At 57.4% G+C, this 15184-nt stretch overlaps 2 protein-coding genes across 2 annotated transcripts; both read right to left on the bottom strand.

Moving 5' to 3' along the window:
- Positions 1-5327: 5327 nt before the first annotated feature.
- Positions 5328-14149, bottom strand: PIN1 (peptidylprolyl cis/trans isomerase, NIMA-interacting 1). Its single transcript, XM_057423155.1, has 4 exons — positions 14081-14149; positions 12262-12498; positions 7953-8063; positions 5328-5474 (listed from the first exon to the last, which is right to left on the bottom strand). Exons 1-4 carry the CDS (start codon positions 14136-14138, stop codon positions 5365-5367), a joined length of 516 nt encoding a protein of 171 aa, XP_057279138.1. The 5' UTR covers positions 14139-14149; the 3' UTR covers positions 5328-5364.
- A 203-nt stretch (positions 14150-14352) lies between these two features.
- On the bottom strand, positions 14353-14809 carry UBL5 (ubiquitin like 5; the record flags this gene model as incomplete). The annotated part of the gene is made up of 3 exons (XM_057423158.1): positions 14353-14422; positions 14523-14560; positions 14691-14809. Coding segments are annotated over 3 exons (201 nt in total), but the record flags the coding sequence as incomplete, so codon positions are not given.
- Between the last annotated feature and the right edge of the window lie 375 nt (positions 14810-15184).

Genomic DNA, 15184 nt, shown 5'->3' with positions numbered 1-15184 from the left:
ATAGGCTGCCATAAATAGGCTCTGATTAATTGCGGCGGCACTCGGGAGCGCAGCACCGGCTGCTATGGATCGGGATAATGGTCATCAGCTGCCTTGGAGAGCCCTGGCGCTGCTGTGGAGCCAGGTGGTGGCTCAAGTCCCTGCAGCAGGCAGCTCCTTCCAGCCGGTGGGAAGCAGGCATGGATGGAGCATCCCCATGGGAAGCACGGGGTTAGAATCGCTCACGGGCATGGAACGGGTTGGGATGTGAAGGGATCCCGAAGCTCATCCAGCTCCAAGCGTGGCACCTTCCACTGGAGCAGCTTGCTCCAACCTGGCCTTGAACAGGGATGGGGCATCCAAACCTCTTCCTTTCAACCCATCCCAGTGTCCCAGCACCCTCACAGGGAAGATCCCATCTCCCCTCGGGCAGGTTAAAGCCATTCCCATTGTCCTGTCCCTGCATCCCTTGTCCAAAGCCCCTCTCCAAGTCTCTTGTAGCCCCTTTAGGCACTGGAGCTGCTCTAAGGCACGGATCCCCTCGAGCATCCCATCCTCCTGATGCCCAAGGGCTGCAAGCAAATCCCCCTGCTCCCCTTGCTGGAGCTGCACAGAATCTCTTCTTATGGGCATGGAGTCCATGGAATTCCATTTATCCCAAGGCCAGCTTGGAGCAACCTGGGCTAGGGGAAGGTGTCCCTGCCTGTGGAATGGGATTGGAACTGGATGGGTTTTAAGGTCCCTTCCAACCCAAACCATTCCAGGAGCCTATGTAATAAAGAGATGTGTATATGCGTGTATATAGACACACATCTATGATATATATACACATCTATGTGTTATATATGTGTACGTATATACATCTAGATACCCCCCAAAGCCGATGAGCCCCCCCCAAGTGCACACAGGTCCCTGCAGGTCCCCTCAGCTCTCCACAGCAGCAGCCGCAGCAGCCGCAGGGATGCTCGGGGAGTTGTCATGGAAACCCTGGAGCCCTGGGATGCAGCTGAGCATCAGGGAGGGCAAGGACCGGAGCCGGATGCTGCAGGTGAAGGCAGCGCCCTGCCAGGCTGTGCCGGGGTGGGAACAGCATCCTTCTGGTCCCTTTTCCAGCCTTGGGAAAGCTGCTCCTCATCCATCCCTTTATCCAAGCCCTGCTTGGTAAGGAAGGGGGGGAGAAGGGTCCCTTCCAACCCAACCCTATAACAAGATCCCATGGTTTCACACTAGGCTGGAGCCATCCCCACCCTCCCTCCCACTATAAAACCCCACAAACATCCTTCCCAATGTGTTCTCCCAATGGATTTGGAGCTGTCTGACGACTGAATGGGCCAGCTGAAAGCCTTGGCACAGGGATAAGGCTCCGGCTCTCCGCAGCTCCCATCATCTGGAACGTGCAGAGCAAACGGGCCTTACCCATTCCAAAGGGGAAAAGAAGGCAGCATCCCACCTGGAACAAAAAGGGCTGGAAGCTGGAAGCTTCCCCATCTCTTCCCATGCAGCAGAGGGGAAGAGCAGCTCCTTGGCTGGGTACCTGCATCCCAGGGCTGAGCCCTGCTGCTGCTTCGCCTGCCCCGGGCTGGCTCTTTTCCAGCTGGGAATTTGGAGCAGGTCCCAGCAGGGCCAGGGAGCAGCAGAGCCCAGCTGGTGCCTGGGCCCAGCATCCGCTTGGGATGCTTGGGACTCCGGGATCTGCTCCATAGGGAGCATGGGAGGGACCGGAGCCATAGGGCAAGGGGTGATGGGTTTAAACTGAAACAGGGGAGGTGTGGGCTGGGGATAAGGAAGTTCTTCCCTAGGAGGCTGGTGGCACATTAGGATCTATGGGGGTCCTGCACCCCCAAACCGAGGCTCTCCGGGGTCCTGCACCCCTACATGAGGATCTATGGGGGTCCTGCAACCCCAAAACGGGGCTCTTCGGGGTCCTGCACCCCTCCATTAGGGTCCTATGGGGATCCTGCACCCCTCCATTAGGATCTATAGGGTCCTGCCCCCCTCCATTAGGATCTATGGGGGTCCTGCACCCCTAGATTAGGATCTATGGGGTTCCTTCACCCCCAAATTGGGGGTCCCGGGGGTCCTGCAACCCCACTTTAGGATCTATGGGGTTCCTGCACCCCTACATTAGGATCTATGGGAGAAAGTGGGGAATTTGGGGGGAAAGGAAAAATTAGGGAGAAAAGTGGGAAATTGGGGGAGAAAAGTGGGAAATTGGGGGGAAAGGAAAAATTAGGGAGAAAAGTAGGAAATTGGGGGATAAAAGTGGGAAATTTGGGGGGAAGAAAAAATTAGGGAGAAAAGTGGGAAGTTTTGGGAGAAAAGTGGGAAATTGGGGGAGAAAAGTGGGAAATTTGGGGGGGGAAGGAAAAATTAGGGAGAAAAGTGGGAAGTTTTGGGAGAAAAGTGGGAAATGGGGGGGGGAATGGGAAATCTGGGGGGCAAGTGGGAAACAGAAGGCAGGAGCTCTCACAGAGCATCCCTAAAGCCTCCAGGCGAATCTCAGCCCCGCACTGCGCGGCTGCAGCAGCCCAGCCCCTCTCCAGCCAGGCCAAGGCAGGGAATGCTGCCTCTTCCTTAAGCCGGGAATGCCTCGGTGTAACGAGCAGAAAAGCTCCTTAGAGCCGAGCTAAAGGCTCCAGCCTCGTCCTTGGAAGCCGAGCGGGAAGGAAACGCCAGGAGAAGGAGGGCCGGGGGGGGGGGACCCGCATCAAACGGGATGCGGGTGATGCTCAGATTAAGGCTGTGTTTGCACAAGGATCGGACCCTGGGCAGATGCCCCGCTGCGAGAGAGGCAGAGGCACAAAATGGCCCTGCAGGGAGCATTTTTTGGGGGGGGGGGGGGGGGGGCTGGGAGATGCGGCGGCTCCGCTGGGTACCACAGCTCAAGAGCTACATCTAGAGGCGCAAGAGCATCCTCAGAGCAGCGAGCAAGAGCATCTTCCTGAGGACATCGCTCCATTAACAACAGGCAGCGGGGACGGCCCCAGCTCATGGCAAAGCATGGATGGGGGGGGTGTCGATCCCATTGGAAAGCGCCTCAGAACGTGTCCGAGCTCCCCCCCCCAAACCCTTCTGCACTCTCAGGGTGATACCAGGGTTTGATGCCAAAAGAAAGGGAGCAGGCAGTGGAAAAGGAGGGATCAGCTGGGAAACTTCGCAGGGATGCTCGTGGAATTGAAGTGACATGAGGAGAGGCGGAGGCCAAGACGGGGATGTACAAATGGGATGGGGAGAAGGAGCTGAAGGAGCAAGGGATGCAGTAACGGGGATGAGATGGAGCCCCCTCCCCTAAAAACGGCATTCCCAGCGGAGACCCCCAGAGCACATCCATGGGCAAGGGGTTGGGAGTGAAGGGAAAGAGAGCCCACAGTGCTCATGAGGCACGGATGGGACGCAGGGGTCCTGACCTGGTCCCACTGCTTTGGTTCATGGAGACCCTGAGGCTGTAAATTCAACCACACAACTCCAGCTCCTCCATGCGGTCCACGACCAGCTCCTGATCCCCAGGGATGCAACAGCCTCTTCCTCGGGCTCTGGAGAGGAACCAGGAGCAATCCCTTCAATGATCCTTCTGGAGAAGCGAAGGCTTCCAAGAGGATACGGTCAGAGGCAGTCAGCATCAGTGTCACCGCCCCAGTGATGGAGTCCAAGGCTTGACACGTGCTTGAGTCCAGAGCCAGGGCTTCCTGCGGGAATGGGGTCGTGCTGCTCCGGGATTCCCCAGAGCACAGGGAAGGGACCTGGCTCCAGGCCATGGTGAAACACCCAAGTCAGGTTCTGGCATCACAGATGCCACGCATCAGAGATGACAGAGGGGCTGCCACCGCGTCCCCCTTCAACCCATGCCAGTGTCCCACCACCCTCACAGGGAAGAGCCTAACATCCCATCTCCACCTCCCCTCTGGCAGGTTAAAGCCATTCCCCTTATCCTGTCCCTCCATCCCTCATCCCAAGCCCCTCTCCAGGTTTCCTGCAGCCCCTTCAGGCACTGGAGCTGCTCTCAGGTCTCCCCTTCAGGACCCTTCTCTTCTCCAGGCTGCCCCAGCCCAGCTCTCTCAGCCTGGCTCCAGAGCAGGGATGCTCCAGCCCTCGCTGCATCTCCATGGCCTCGTTCCAGCAGCTCCACATCCCTCTGGGTGCTGTTCCCCCCAGCGCTGGATGCAAACAGAGCCCAACACCAGAAGGGAACAGAGAACATTAAAGCTTCCATCCCTGCTGTAAGATTAAACCCCCTCAACCCCAGACAGCAAGAGCAAAGCGAGGGCACACTGCAGAGGTTCTGGCTTGCTCTAATAGAAGCAACAAGACCTCTGCAGGCGAAGGGGGGAAGAAATAATCAATACCAGAGCTCTTCACACGGTTAATTGGAGAGGGCTTTATTCGCTGCTGAAGAGAACTGGGACTATACAGCTGGTTTGCACTGGACCGAAGCTGGGATTTGATTTCATTCCATGTCTCCGCGTTGATGGCGCGAACCAGAAGCGATGCAATGGGGAAAGTGGATAAAGGACGACTTCACAGCGTTCAAACCACACGTGGATGGAGAGGAGCTCGAGGGGAAAGGAGAACAGCCTCCAAGCTACAACAGCAAATCCACACCACGGCGCCGAAAGGGGAAGCGCGCAGCAGCCGATGGAGCGCTCCTCAGCTCGGGCTGGCTACGGAGCCTCCTGCCGTGGCAACCACTGGCCTTTGAGCCTCTCGTTTGCCGTTCAGAACCAAAAGGCAGCTTCAAGTTTTGAGAGTCAAAGCAATGGCAGGAGAAGGGGAGAAGAGCCGGTGCCACGGCGCGATGGGCCGGAGGGACCACCACCGAGGGACGGGCGTCCCCATGCTAAGGGCAGGGGGGGAGATCTCGCACTCAATTTACAGATGGCTTTAGTCAATCAGTTGTACAAACCCAAGCGAGCGGGGCTGCCCAGCAAATCCCCATCCTCGGGGTTCAAAGGAGCTGGCCCACACGTGCAGAGAGAGGGTTGGATGGGGAGCTCCTTCCGTCGCAGCACCACCGGTCAGGAGTCGGCATCGGCGCGGATGCGGGATGCCGTTAGCACGGACACCTCCTCGGCGTCGGGAGCCACGGCAGGGGGGACCTCAAGCAGCTGTGGCACGCCAGGAACGCTGGCTCTAACGTTCTGCTTCGGAAAGATGCTGCTGTCTTGATTCTGCTGGTGTTCTCAGCCTTGGCTAAACCATGCAGGGGAAACCCACCGTGTCCGGTGCCACAGACGAGACCGAGATATGAAATGAGCTTGGTTATTCGTTGAAGTGGAGATGAAGTTCCTTTGGGAGAGAGCGCAGGGTTGGAGGCGGTGATGCCCTCGGTGGGGTTTTGCCCCCCCCTCCTTCCCCTTGCCCTTGGCCTGCCTCCGGGCCCAAGGCACTTCACTCCGTGCGCAGGATGATGTGGATCCCTGACTCTGTGAACACGGGGCCGCTCATCTCGCCGGCCCGCAGCGCAAAGGAGGCGTCTTCAAAAGGCTTCTGCATCTGACCTGCGGGGAGCAGACACCACAAAGCTCAGCGAAGAGCAGGGCAGCAAGCCTCAGAACAGAGCCAGCTCCCAAAGAACCAAGTCAGTGCTGAACAACCTGGTGTTTGCTTGTGGCTGCTCCCCAAAGAGGCTTCAAACCCACGGGGCTCTGCAGGCATCCCTGCAGCAAAGGGGGGATGCTCAGAGCTGCGGACCCAAAAGGCTGCTCAGGAGCTGTGCTGCAGCCTCACGGGCAACAAGAGGAGGTTCCAGTCTCCTGTGTCCTCCAGGTACTGGTTATGGGGGGGGGGGAAAGGCTCTGGTGTGCCTTACTGGCTGCACTCAATAACTCACAAGGCACACAGAGACACCAACCAGCCTGACCTAGATAAGAACTGGGTTTAAGGCTCCTGTCTCCCAGGTCACTGAGTTTCAGCAGCTTCAGGGAAGCCAGAGATGCTCAGATTCAGGGGGCAGTGGGGAGAATCCCAGAATGCTTGAGGTGGGAAGGGACCCTCAAGCTCACCCCGTTCCAACCCCCTGCCATGGGCAAGGATACCTTCCACTGGAGCAGCTTGCTCCAAGCCCCGTCCTTGAACACTGCCAGGGATGGGGCATCCAAACCTTCTCCATTCAACCCATCCCAGTGTCCCAGCACCCTCACGGGGAAGAGCTTCTGCCTAAGAGCTCATCTCAGTCTCCCCTCTGGCAGGTTAAAGCCATTCCCCCTTGTCCTGTCCCTACAGGCCCTTGTCTAAAGCCCCTCTCCAGGTTTCTTGCAGCCCCTTTAGGAACTAAAGCTTCCCAACCTTTTCCAAGCCCCCCACATCTATCCCAGCAGCACCTCCAGAAGGGATGTTTTACTTCCTCCATCCAGCCACATCCCCTTTCTCTAGCAAGGCAGACAGAGGATGCTCTATTCCTCCCTTTCAGGGTGTTTTCCCCCTTCCATAGTGGTTTGTTACCAAACTGACTCGATGCACGTGGCTCCCCAGCATTGCCCTTCTCCTATTGCAGTGCTTAGGAGAGGCTGCCAGGCTGCAGTTACAAAGCCAGCATCAGTCACTGGCACCTGCCTTTGGGGGTTCTTTTCCACTAGGAGCTGTAATCTTGACTTCAGCTGAGGCAGGAGCCTCCCTGCTCCATGGCCACGCTCCTCCTCGAGCTCACTTAATAGGAAGGGCTTCAAGAAGACAAATGGAAAGGGTTTAATAACTTCACCTCTGCAGGAACCAGTGCTCCACGTGCTAACCCATTACATCTGCAGCCCACTTGAGTGAAGGAAGCAGGGTGCAGGGAGGGGGATGGAATGCCAGGGCCAGGCTTGGGCCACCACACGTGGTTCCAATGCCATCTAGTGGAACGTGGCTCTTGGAACGTTCCTGTTTTGGTGCAGGCGTTAAAGCAGCACCACTAAAAACCCTCTTTGGGTCCATCTCTAAAGAGCACAAAGAGCTGAGGTGCCACTGAGCCCAACCCTGCAGACACAGCACCCTGGCCTTGGTGCTTTGCTCCATACAGAGCCATAACACAGCACCGGTTACTCCGCTGTGAAGGGATGTGGTGGAGGAAGCGACTGCTGCAGAATGGCACCCTAAAGGGAACAGTGATGAGAAAGAGTGGTTTTGCTGGGGGAAACCCACCCAAGACCCAGTTCCATGGGATCCTAAAATGGTTTGGGTTGAAGGGACCTTAAAGCTCCTCCAGTTCCAACCCCCTGCCACGGACAGGGACACCTTCCACTAGCCCAGCTTGCTCCAAGCCCCATCCGACCTTGAACACCTCCAGGGATGTGGCTCTTCCTGTGGGGTTGCTGCAAGTCCCTATGAGTTCTGTCACCTTCTCTCCTTTGGCAAGAGCCTTTCCTCGCCCTCTTCTCATGACACATGCATGGGCACCCTGGCTCTAAACAGCTTTTTGGGGGTGTTCTTTGAACGCTGCAGCTGTCCTCATGCTGGCAGGGCTTTCCTTTCCTCCTAGTGCAAACGCAGAGAGCAGGGGGAAGATGAAGCAAAGCGAGAGGCCCTGTTGCACTTCCCCAGCCCAAAGCTGATTCCTCCCACCCGGGCACATCCCCTTAACTGGCCAAGCAGCCCCAAGGTTTGGCTTCTTGCTCCCTCCCTGTGCTGGTGCACGGGAGCTGTTGTCTCATCGAAGAGGAGGATGCCAAAGCATCCCTCAGCAACTCAGTCCCTGCTTCCTTCTTCATGGCTCATTAGGCAGTGGCTTTCCACTGAGTGCAGCTGGAGAATCCCTTTTGGGGGGGGGGGGGGGGGGGGAAGCCCTTTGGTGACGGGTGCTCACACAACATCGCCTCCCTGCCGAGGATAATCCTCTGCTTGCATTCCTAATAGGTTTAACTTCCAGGCATCCAGCTGCAACTCCTGCTCAGCACGCTGCCTTAGCACAGAAATCCCATTTCCCACTTGTATTCAACCCACCCCCTGCCAAGCAGACGGGCACGGAGCCTGTGATCCCACCGGGACATTCCCATTCCTACCTCTCCCAAACACCCCCAGGTCTCCTCCTGCTTTGGCCGAGCTGCAGTCGCTGAACTGGGAAGCGAGAGACTCGAAATCCTCTTCTCCCGATTTTATCTTCTGGATGTAGCCTGGGAAAAGAGGGAATCGTTCAGGGATTCAAGGAGAAAAACCAGCCCAAACCTCCCCCCCCACCACCCACCCTTGGAGCTCTCCATCCCACTGCAAGAAGGGCCCAGAGCATCGTGGCAATCCATGGGGCAGAGCTTCCCGACCTCCTAAACCAAGGCAGAGCCACAAGGAAGCATTCCCAAACCCCCCAAAAGCACTCGCCTCCCCTTTGCTTTCCAAGCACATTCCCTTCTTTTGCATCATTCCCAGATCCTATTAAAGCAAGCAGCTGGTCCTGCCTGCTGCTGGCCCTGAAGCATGGGATTTGCTCAGCCTGGAGAAGAGAAGCTGCACAGAGACCTCAGAGCAGCTTCCAGTGTCTGAAGGGGGCCTATAGGGATGCTGGGGAGGGACTCTTCATTAGGGACTGCAGTGACAGGACAAGGGGTAACGGGTTCAAACTGAAACAGGGGAGTTTAGATTGGATCTAAGGAGAAAATTCTTTCCTGTGAGGGTGCTGAGGCACTGGAATGGGTTGCCCAAGGAGATTGTGAATGCTCCATCCCTGGTGGTGTTCAAGACAGAGCCTTGGGTGCCATGGTTTAGTGTGAGGTGACCCTGCCCATGGCAGGGGGGTTGGAACTGGATGATCTTAAGGTCCTTTCCAACCCTAACAATTCCATTCCTGATGGGGCTGGGGACGAGATGAGCTCTGGATTTCAGAGCTCACCTCCATAGGAGACCAAGCACAAAGAACCCCCAAGGAGTGAACTGTCAGGACAGCTCTTTAAAAGGGCAGTGAAGAACCATCTGTCACCAGAGCCCTGCCTCCCTGCTCCCAATCTGGCCCACTGGAGCCACCCCTGGGCTAGCTTGGAACAAGGAACCCTTGGGGGTACACCACATTTTCCAGCCAACAGCTTGATAAGGTGCTCGTGGAGTTCCTCATTATGGGAATTACACTGGAGAGGAGCACAGCACAAGGAACGCTGCTCCATCCCTTACCCCCAGTCGTGGAGGCTCGAGCCCACACTGAATCCTGTGCAGCTGCATGCACTCCCCCCAGCTCCTTCGGGAAAAGGAGCATAAATCCCAATCCAAAGCCCAAATCTAAACCTTAAAGTGGCCAAAAATGAAGCCCAACCCCCCCCTTTAGATCCCTCTTTCCCTGCTTTAGGAAGAGCCAGCAAAGCCTCATGGGGTTGCATCTGAGACCTTCCAAGAGAAGCAACTGATGCTCTGCAACAGCAAAAGCCAGAGAGAAGCAGCTTTCCCCCTCTCCAAGCTATTGAATCTCCTGGTCCTGCCATCCCAAGTGCCTCCTGCAGCTCACTCCCCTGTAAGCCCAGTGGCCTGCATGTATAAAGAGCCTGCACTTTGCTAGATCAACCTGTAAAGACCCCCTTCAACTAGCTATTCTCAACCCAATTTTACCTTAGCTGCAAGCAGTGCAAGATCCCTAGCTGGAAAAGGGCCACGGATGTAATCCCAGAGGCAGGCTTTATTATCTGGGAGGGATGCTCTCCCCAAAAGGAAGGCAAAAGGATGAAGAAATGAGTCTTTGCCAGCTCCTCTGAATGCTATAGACTTTTAGACACCCAAAGAAGCACTTTAGACACCCAAAGAAGCACTTTAGACACCCAAAGAAGCACCTATGAGAGCTGGGGGCAGGCAGGAAATACTCCTTAAGGACAGGATGGAGGTTCCTCCTATGAAATGAAGCAGCTCGAGGCCAACCAGTTGCTGGCAAAACGGAGTTTCTCCTAAAAATACATTTGTACCCCCATAAATATGCATTTAATTGCCTGTAGCTGCCAGTCCCCAGCAAGTACCTGTCACACATTGCACCCAGAAGTGTCAGGAATCACAGTTCTAAGAGGTGATGCCTATGCAAAAGGAAGGAAGCACCCAAATGAAGGAGCAGAGGGTTCACGTTTGCATCCAAACCTGCCTGCCCCTTATCCCAGCAGCAGGATCCAAGGGGTAAAGAGGGTTTCAGCACTCAACTGAAATAGCATTTCCTTCCTTCATTTACTTCCTTGGGCTGCCGGGGAGCAGCCTGAGAGCAAAAGCTGCCTGGCAACTCCATGGATAAAGCCCAAAGCTTCTGTAAAGCTGAAGTTGTTCCAACCCAAACTGGCTCTGGGAAGTGGGATGAATGAGCCTTTTCCCTACAAGAAAAGGCCTCTTTTCCCCTAAAAGAGGGCTCCATCAGGAGGAGGACCACGTGCACATGGGTTATGGACGGCTCCAGAAGCAGCAGGATGGCTGCAGCATCCTGCACGGAGTGAATGCCACAGCAAAGGCAGAGCCAAGAGTTCATCTGGAACCTTGCACCTCACCATGAACCCGTGCTCGGGGAAGATTAATTCAAACTGAAGTGCAAAGGAGGCCTAAGAGTAGAAACAGCACTGACCTACATTACCAGGGACCAAAAGCCTGCCTGGCTCGGCGTGGCAAAGCAGGTTGGGAAGGAGGAAGATGCTCGGAATGCACTCCATCAGCAAGAAATGCCACTTAATTCAGTGCTTTAAGGACACTCAGGCAAGAAACAAGGGGTAGGTGGTTAGGGGGTGGGTCTGGGGGGATTTGACACTGGTATTCCCATTCTAGGAGGAAAAAAAGAGAGAGAAAAGACAGAATTGGCAGCTCTGCTTCAAGATTTCGATGCTTTCCTCTTGCCTTTGGCCCAGATCTTCCCATGAAGCTTTGTCACCTCTGCTGACCCTTTCTGAGCCACCCTCACCTGAAGGAAGCAATCCCCTAAGTTCCCAATTCCCTAAGCACCCTCTCTGGCAGGGAATTTCCCTTCCCAAAGGCGGGCAGTGGATACCACCTACTGGTCACCACCAAGAGTGATGCAGCACAGAACCTGCCCTCCCAAAGCTTGCACCGAAGCAAGTGCTTGCCTTTGGGGGTGCTTAGGACCAAGGCAAGAGCCACAACGTCCTCCTTATCCTCTCCCCTTGCTGCTGAAGCCACCAGAGATAAGCCAGGCCCAGCCTGTGGGCCATGAGAGATAAGCCAGGCCCAGCCTGTGGGATCTATCTGCATGCCCCTACCTTGCTGCCAGGAAAGACCCATTAGCAAGCACAGTCACAGCATCACCAATTCATCACTTGGGGGGTTAAGGTGAAGGTTTAATTCAGTCCCAAATCCCTCATCCTAAAAGGGAAAAGCTGGGCTTGGAATTCACTTCCTTAAGATCAAAACCTCACCGGTGAGGAAACACAACATCAACTCACGAGGCCACAATCCCCCTGCAAAAAATGAACAGCACCTCCTGCAAAAGGCACCTTAAGCCAGCTCCTAAGCCAGAGTATTGGGGGGAAACCCAGGCAGACTGGGTCATTTACACTGCTTTGGGCAAGGCTGATGGCTTCCTAGGAGCATCCTGCTTTCAAGCAGAGCTCCAATGGCACTTAAACGACTCTAACTTGCTCCTGAGGAGTCCAGTGACATCAAACCAAAAGAAGAAGTGTTTAAAGAACATCTGGGTTGTGCTTGAAATCAGTTTATTTTTTTTTTTAATGGAAAAAAAATACATGCTTACAACACAAGAAAAATACAAACCAACCTCAGCCATAACATCCATCCCCCCCCCCCCCCAAAATGCACCACAAAGGGGAAGACACACGGGCTGGGACCTGCCTTTAAGCCATTGCATCGCCCAGCAAAGGAGATCCTAGAACAGTGTGGGTTGGAAAGGACCTTAAGATCATCCAGCTCCAACCCCCTGCCATGGGCAGGGACACCTCACACCGAACCATGGCACCCGAGGCTTCATCCAACCTGGCCTTGAGCACCACCAGGGATGGAGCATTCACAACCTCTTGGGCAACCCATTGCAGTGCCTCAGCACCCTCACAGGAAAGAATTTCCTCCTTAGATCCAATCTAAACTTCCCCTGTTTCACTTTGAACCCGTTACCCCTTGTCCTGTCACTCCAGTCCCCAATGAAGAGTCCCTCCCCAGCATCCCTATAGCCCCCTTCAGACATGGAAGCTGCTCTGAGCTCTCCACGCAGCTTCTCTCCTCCAGGCTGCACAGCCCCAACTTCCTCAGCCTAAAGAGCTCAGCATGTGGCTGAAAGCATCTCCCCAGCACCCTGAAGGGGGCAACCGGAGCCTGCAACCCCCTTCCCCGCCCCACTCCCCCGTTGGGGAGCAGAGTTGCTGCTCGCCCCCCCCCCCCCCCCCCCCCCAGCCTTGTACTTGCCATTGATCAGCCCCAGGGCCTCGTCTTTGGTCCTCGTGATCTTGTCCTGCCGCCAGGAGGACGGGCGCCGGGACTGGTTGTGCTTCACCAGCAGGTGGGAGCACCGCACCTTGCTGGGCTCGCCGGGCCCGTTCCTGCCGCCGCCGCTACCGGGGCCGCCGCTGCCGGGGCCGCCGCCGCCGCTGGGCCGCTCCCACTGGCTGGCGTTGGTGATGTGGTTGAAGTAATAGACCCGGCCTGGGGACACACAGAGAGAGGGGGAGAGGGGCTGAGTTCAGGGGCGGGGGGAGATCCGCACACCGCTGCTGAGCCCCACAGGCAGCTTCGGACCCCCAAGAGGCAGCTTCGGGACCCCCAAGAGGCAGCTTCGGGACCCCCAAGAGGCAGCTTCGGGACCCCCAAGAGGCAGCTTCGGGACCCCCAAGAGGCAGCTTCGGGACCCCCAAGAGGCAGCTTCGGGACCCCCAAGAGGCAGCTTCGGGACCCCCAAGAGGCAGCTTCGGGACCCCAAAACAGCTTTATCTGCTCCAGAAAGCATCTTCTGGCCCCAAGAAGCTGCTTCTGACCCCCAAGAGGCAGCTTCTGACCCCCAGAAGGTGCTTTCTCTGCCCCCCAAGAAGGTGCTTTCTCTGCCCCCCAAGAAGGTGCTTTCTCTGACCCGCAAAAGGCAGCTTCGGACCCTCAAGACGCAGTTTTCTCTGCCTCAAGAATCAGCTTCTAACCCCCGAAACAGCTTTCTCTGCTCCAAGAAGCAGCTTCTGCCCCCCCAAGAGGCAGATTCTGACCCCAAGAAGCAGCTTCTAACCCGCAGAAGCAGCTGTCTTGGCCCCAAGAACCAGCTTCTGGCCCCCAAGAACCAGCTTCAGGCCCCCCAAAACAGCTTTCCCTGCCCCAGAACCAACTTCTGCCCCCCCACTCCGCTTCCTCAAGCCTCCACACCAGGTTTTAACCCCCAGAAGCAGCTTTCTCTGCCCCAAGAATCAGCTTCTAACCCCCCGAAGCAGCTTTCGCTGCTCCTAAAACAAGCTTCTGCCCCCTCCTCGGCTTCCTCAAGCCTCAGCACCAGGTTTTCACCCCCAGAAGCAGCTTTCTCCGCCCCCCCAAGCAGCTCTTTAGCCCCCGAGGGCCCGGCAGGGTGCATTCTGTGTGTGCTCGGCCGCATTCCCCCCCCCACGAGCTCAGCCCCCCGATGCAGGGGGAGGCCTCCACACCTCCGCCATTCCCCACGCTCCGTTCCCATCGTTCACCAGAGGCTCCAGCCTTTCCCATCGGCAACAACCCCCCTCCCCCGCACCACGGCAGCACCGTGCCCGTACCGGGAAGGGCAAAGCCTCCCTCCACCCCTTTGCTTCCATTGCATCGCTCACCCCCAAAGCTCTCCATTGAAGCAGACCCAAGCCCACAGGGCCCCAATTCCCCCTTGCAACCCCAAGCAACAGCCTCCGGATGCTCCCACCGAAGCAAAGGGTACCCCAGGCCCCCTTTAACACCCCCAACCCACCCCAGAACCGGGCGCCTCTCGCCCATAACGGCGCCGGCCCCAATCCCCCGCAGCCGCACCGGGAGCAAAGCCTCCTCCTTAGGCCTTCAGAGAGCGCCTTCTCCCGGTCCCACCGGTGACGGAGCAACCCCGGCCCGGCCCCACGCAGCACCGAGGCCCCGGAGCCCCGCACACCACGGCGAGGCCTAGGCCGGGCCTACCCGGCCCGCGACCCCCGGTGAGGCCTAAACCGGGCCCCACCGCCCACGCGACCCTGCCGGTGAGGCCCAGGCCGGGCCGCCGCTGCCCCCCCACCCCGAGCCCCGCCGTTGGCCGTACCGGAGCTGCGGCTCATGCGCTTCTCCCAGCCCGCGGGCAGCTTCTCCTCCTCCGCCATCTTCTGTCCGTGGCCGCGGTTCAGCGGCTCCCCCCCCCCCCCCCCCATCCCCGGTTCAGCCGCCCCCCCCGAGCCACGCAAGAACCAGAGACCCGAGAAACACATTTATTAGAAACCACTTAAACGCTCCAGGGCAGCTGCAGCAGGTTCAGAGCCTCAACACGGCCCGGGGAGGGACAACGGGGTTTGGGATGGGGGGGTCCCCACGGAGAGGGGAGCACCGGGAAGGAACGGCAGCCACTACTGGTAGTAGAGCTCCAGGTTCATGCCATCATGGATCTCATCTGGAGGATGGGGTTAAGGAGAAGAGATGGGGAAGGATGCAGTGAACCCCCCCCCAATACACCCATTAGTAGGGTGAAACACCCGCCCGCAGCAGGATACAGTCGCCCAGCGTGACGTGATCCTTGAAGATGGTGTACCTGCGGGGACGGAAAGCGGGGCTGGTACCGGCTCCACCGCCCCAGCACGGGGAAGGGGAGAGCCCCCCGGGGGGGGTGGGACGGGGGACACGATGCGGGCCTCGACTGCTTCCAGCCCGCTGGCACTCACCACTTCTTGAGCACGATCTTATCCCAGCGGGTGCCGGTCTGCGCCGCGATCAGCTTCTTCAGGTCCCGGATCGAGTCCTCGGTGCTAACGGGGGCGTTAAGGAAAAGAGGGGGAAGGAACTGGGGAAAGGCGGGGGGGGAAGAACCCGGACTAGGGGGGGAGAGAAAGGGAGGGGGGGGGAGGAAAAGGAGGCAGAAGAACCGGGAAAAATGGGGAAAGGAACCGGGAAAAGGGGGGGAGGAACCAGGAAAAGAAGGGGGAGAAACCGGGAAAAGGGGGGGAAGGAACCGGGAAAAAGGGGGGAAGGAACCGGGAAAAGGGGGGGAAGGAACCGGGAAAAGGGGGGGGGAAGAACGGGGAAAAGGGGCGAAGGAACCGGGAAAAGGGGGGGAAGGAATCGGGAAAAGGGGGGGGGGAAGAACGGGGAAAAGGGGGAGAAGGAACCGGGAAAAGGGGGGGGAAGGAACCGGGAAAAGGGGGGGGGAAGGAACCGG

The sequence above is a fragment of the Pezoporus wallicus genome, unplaced genomic scaffold (assembly GCF_028554395.1).
Source record: "Pezoporus wallicus isolate ANWC-B61680 ecotype Strahan unplaced genomic scaffold, APGP_CSIRO_Pwel_v1 contig_14531, whole genome shotgun sequence".
Taxonomy (NCBI): domain Eukaryota; kingdom Metazoa; phylum Chordata; class Aves; order Psittaciformes; family Psittacidae; genus Pezoporus; species Pezoporus wallicus.
This window is presented reverse-complemented; position numbering and strand designations above follow the sequence as displayed.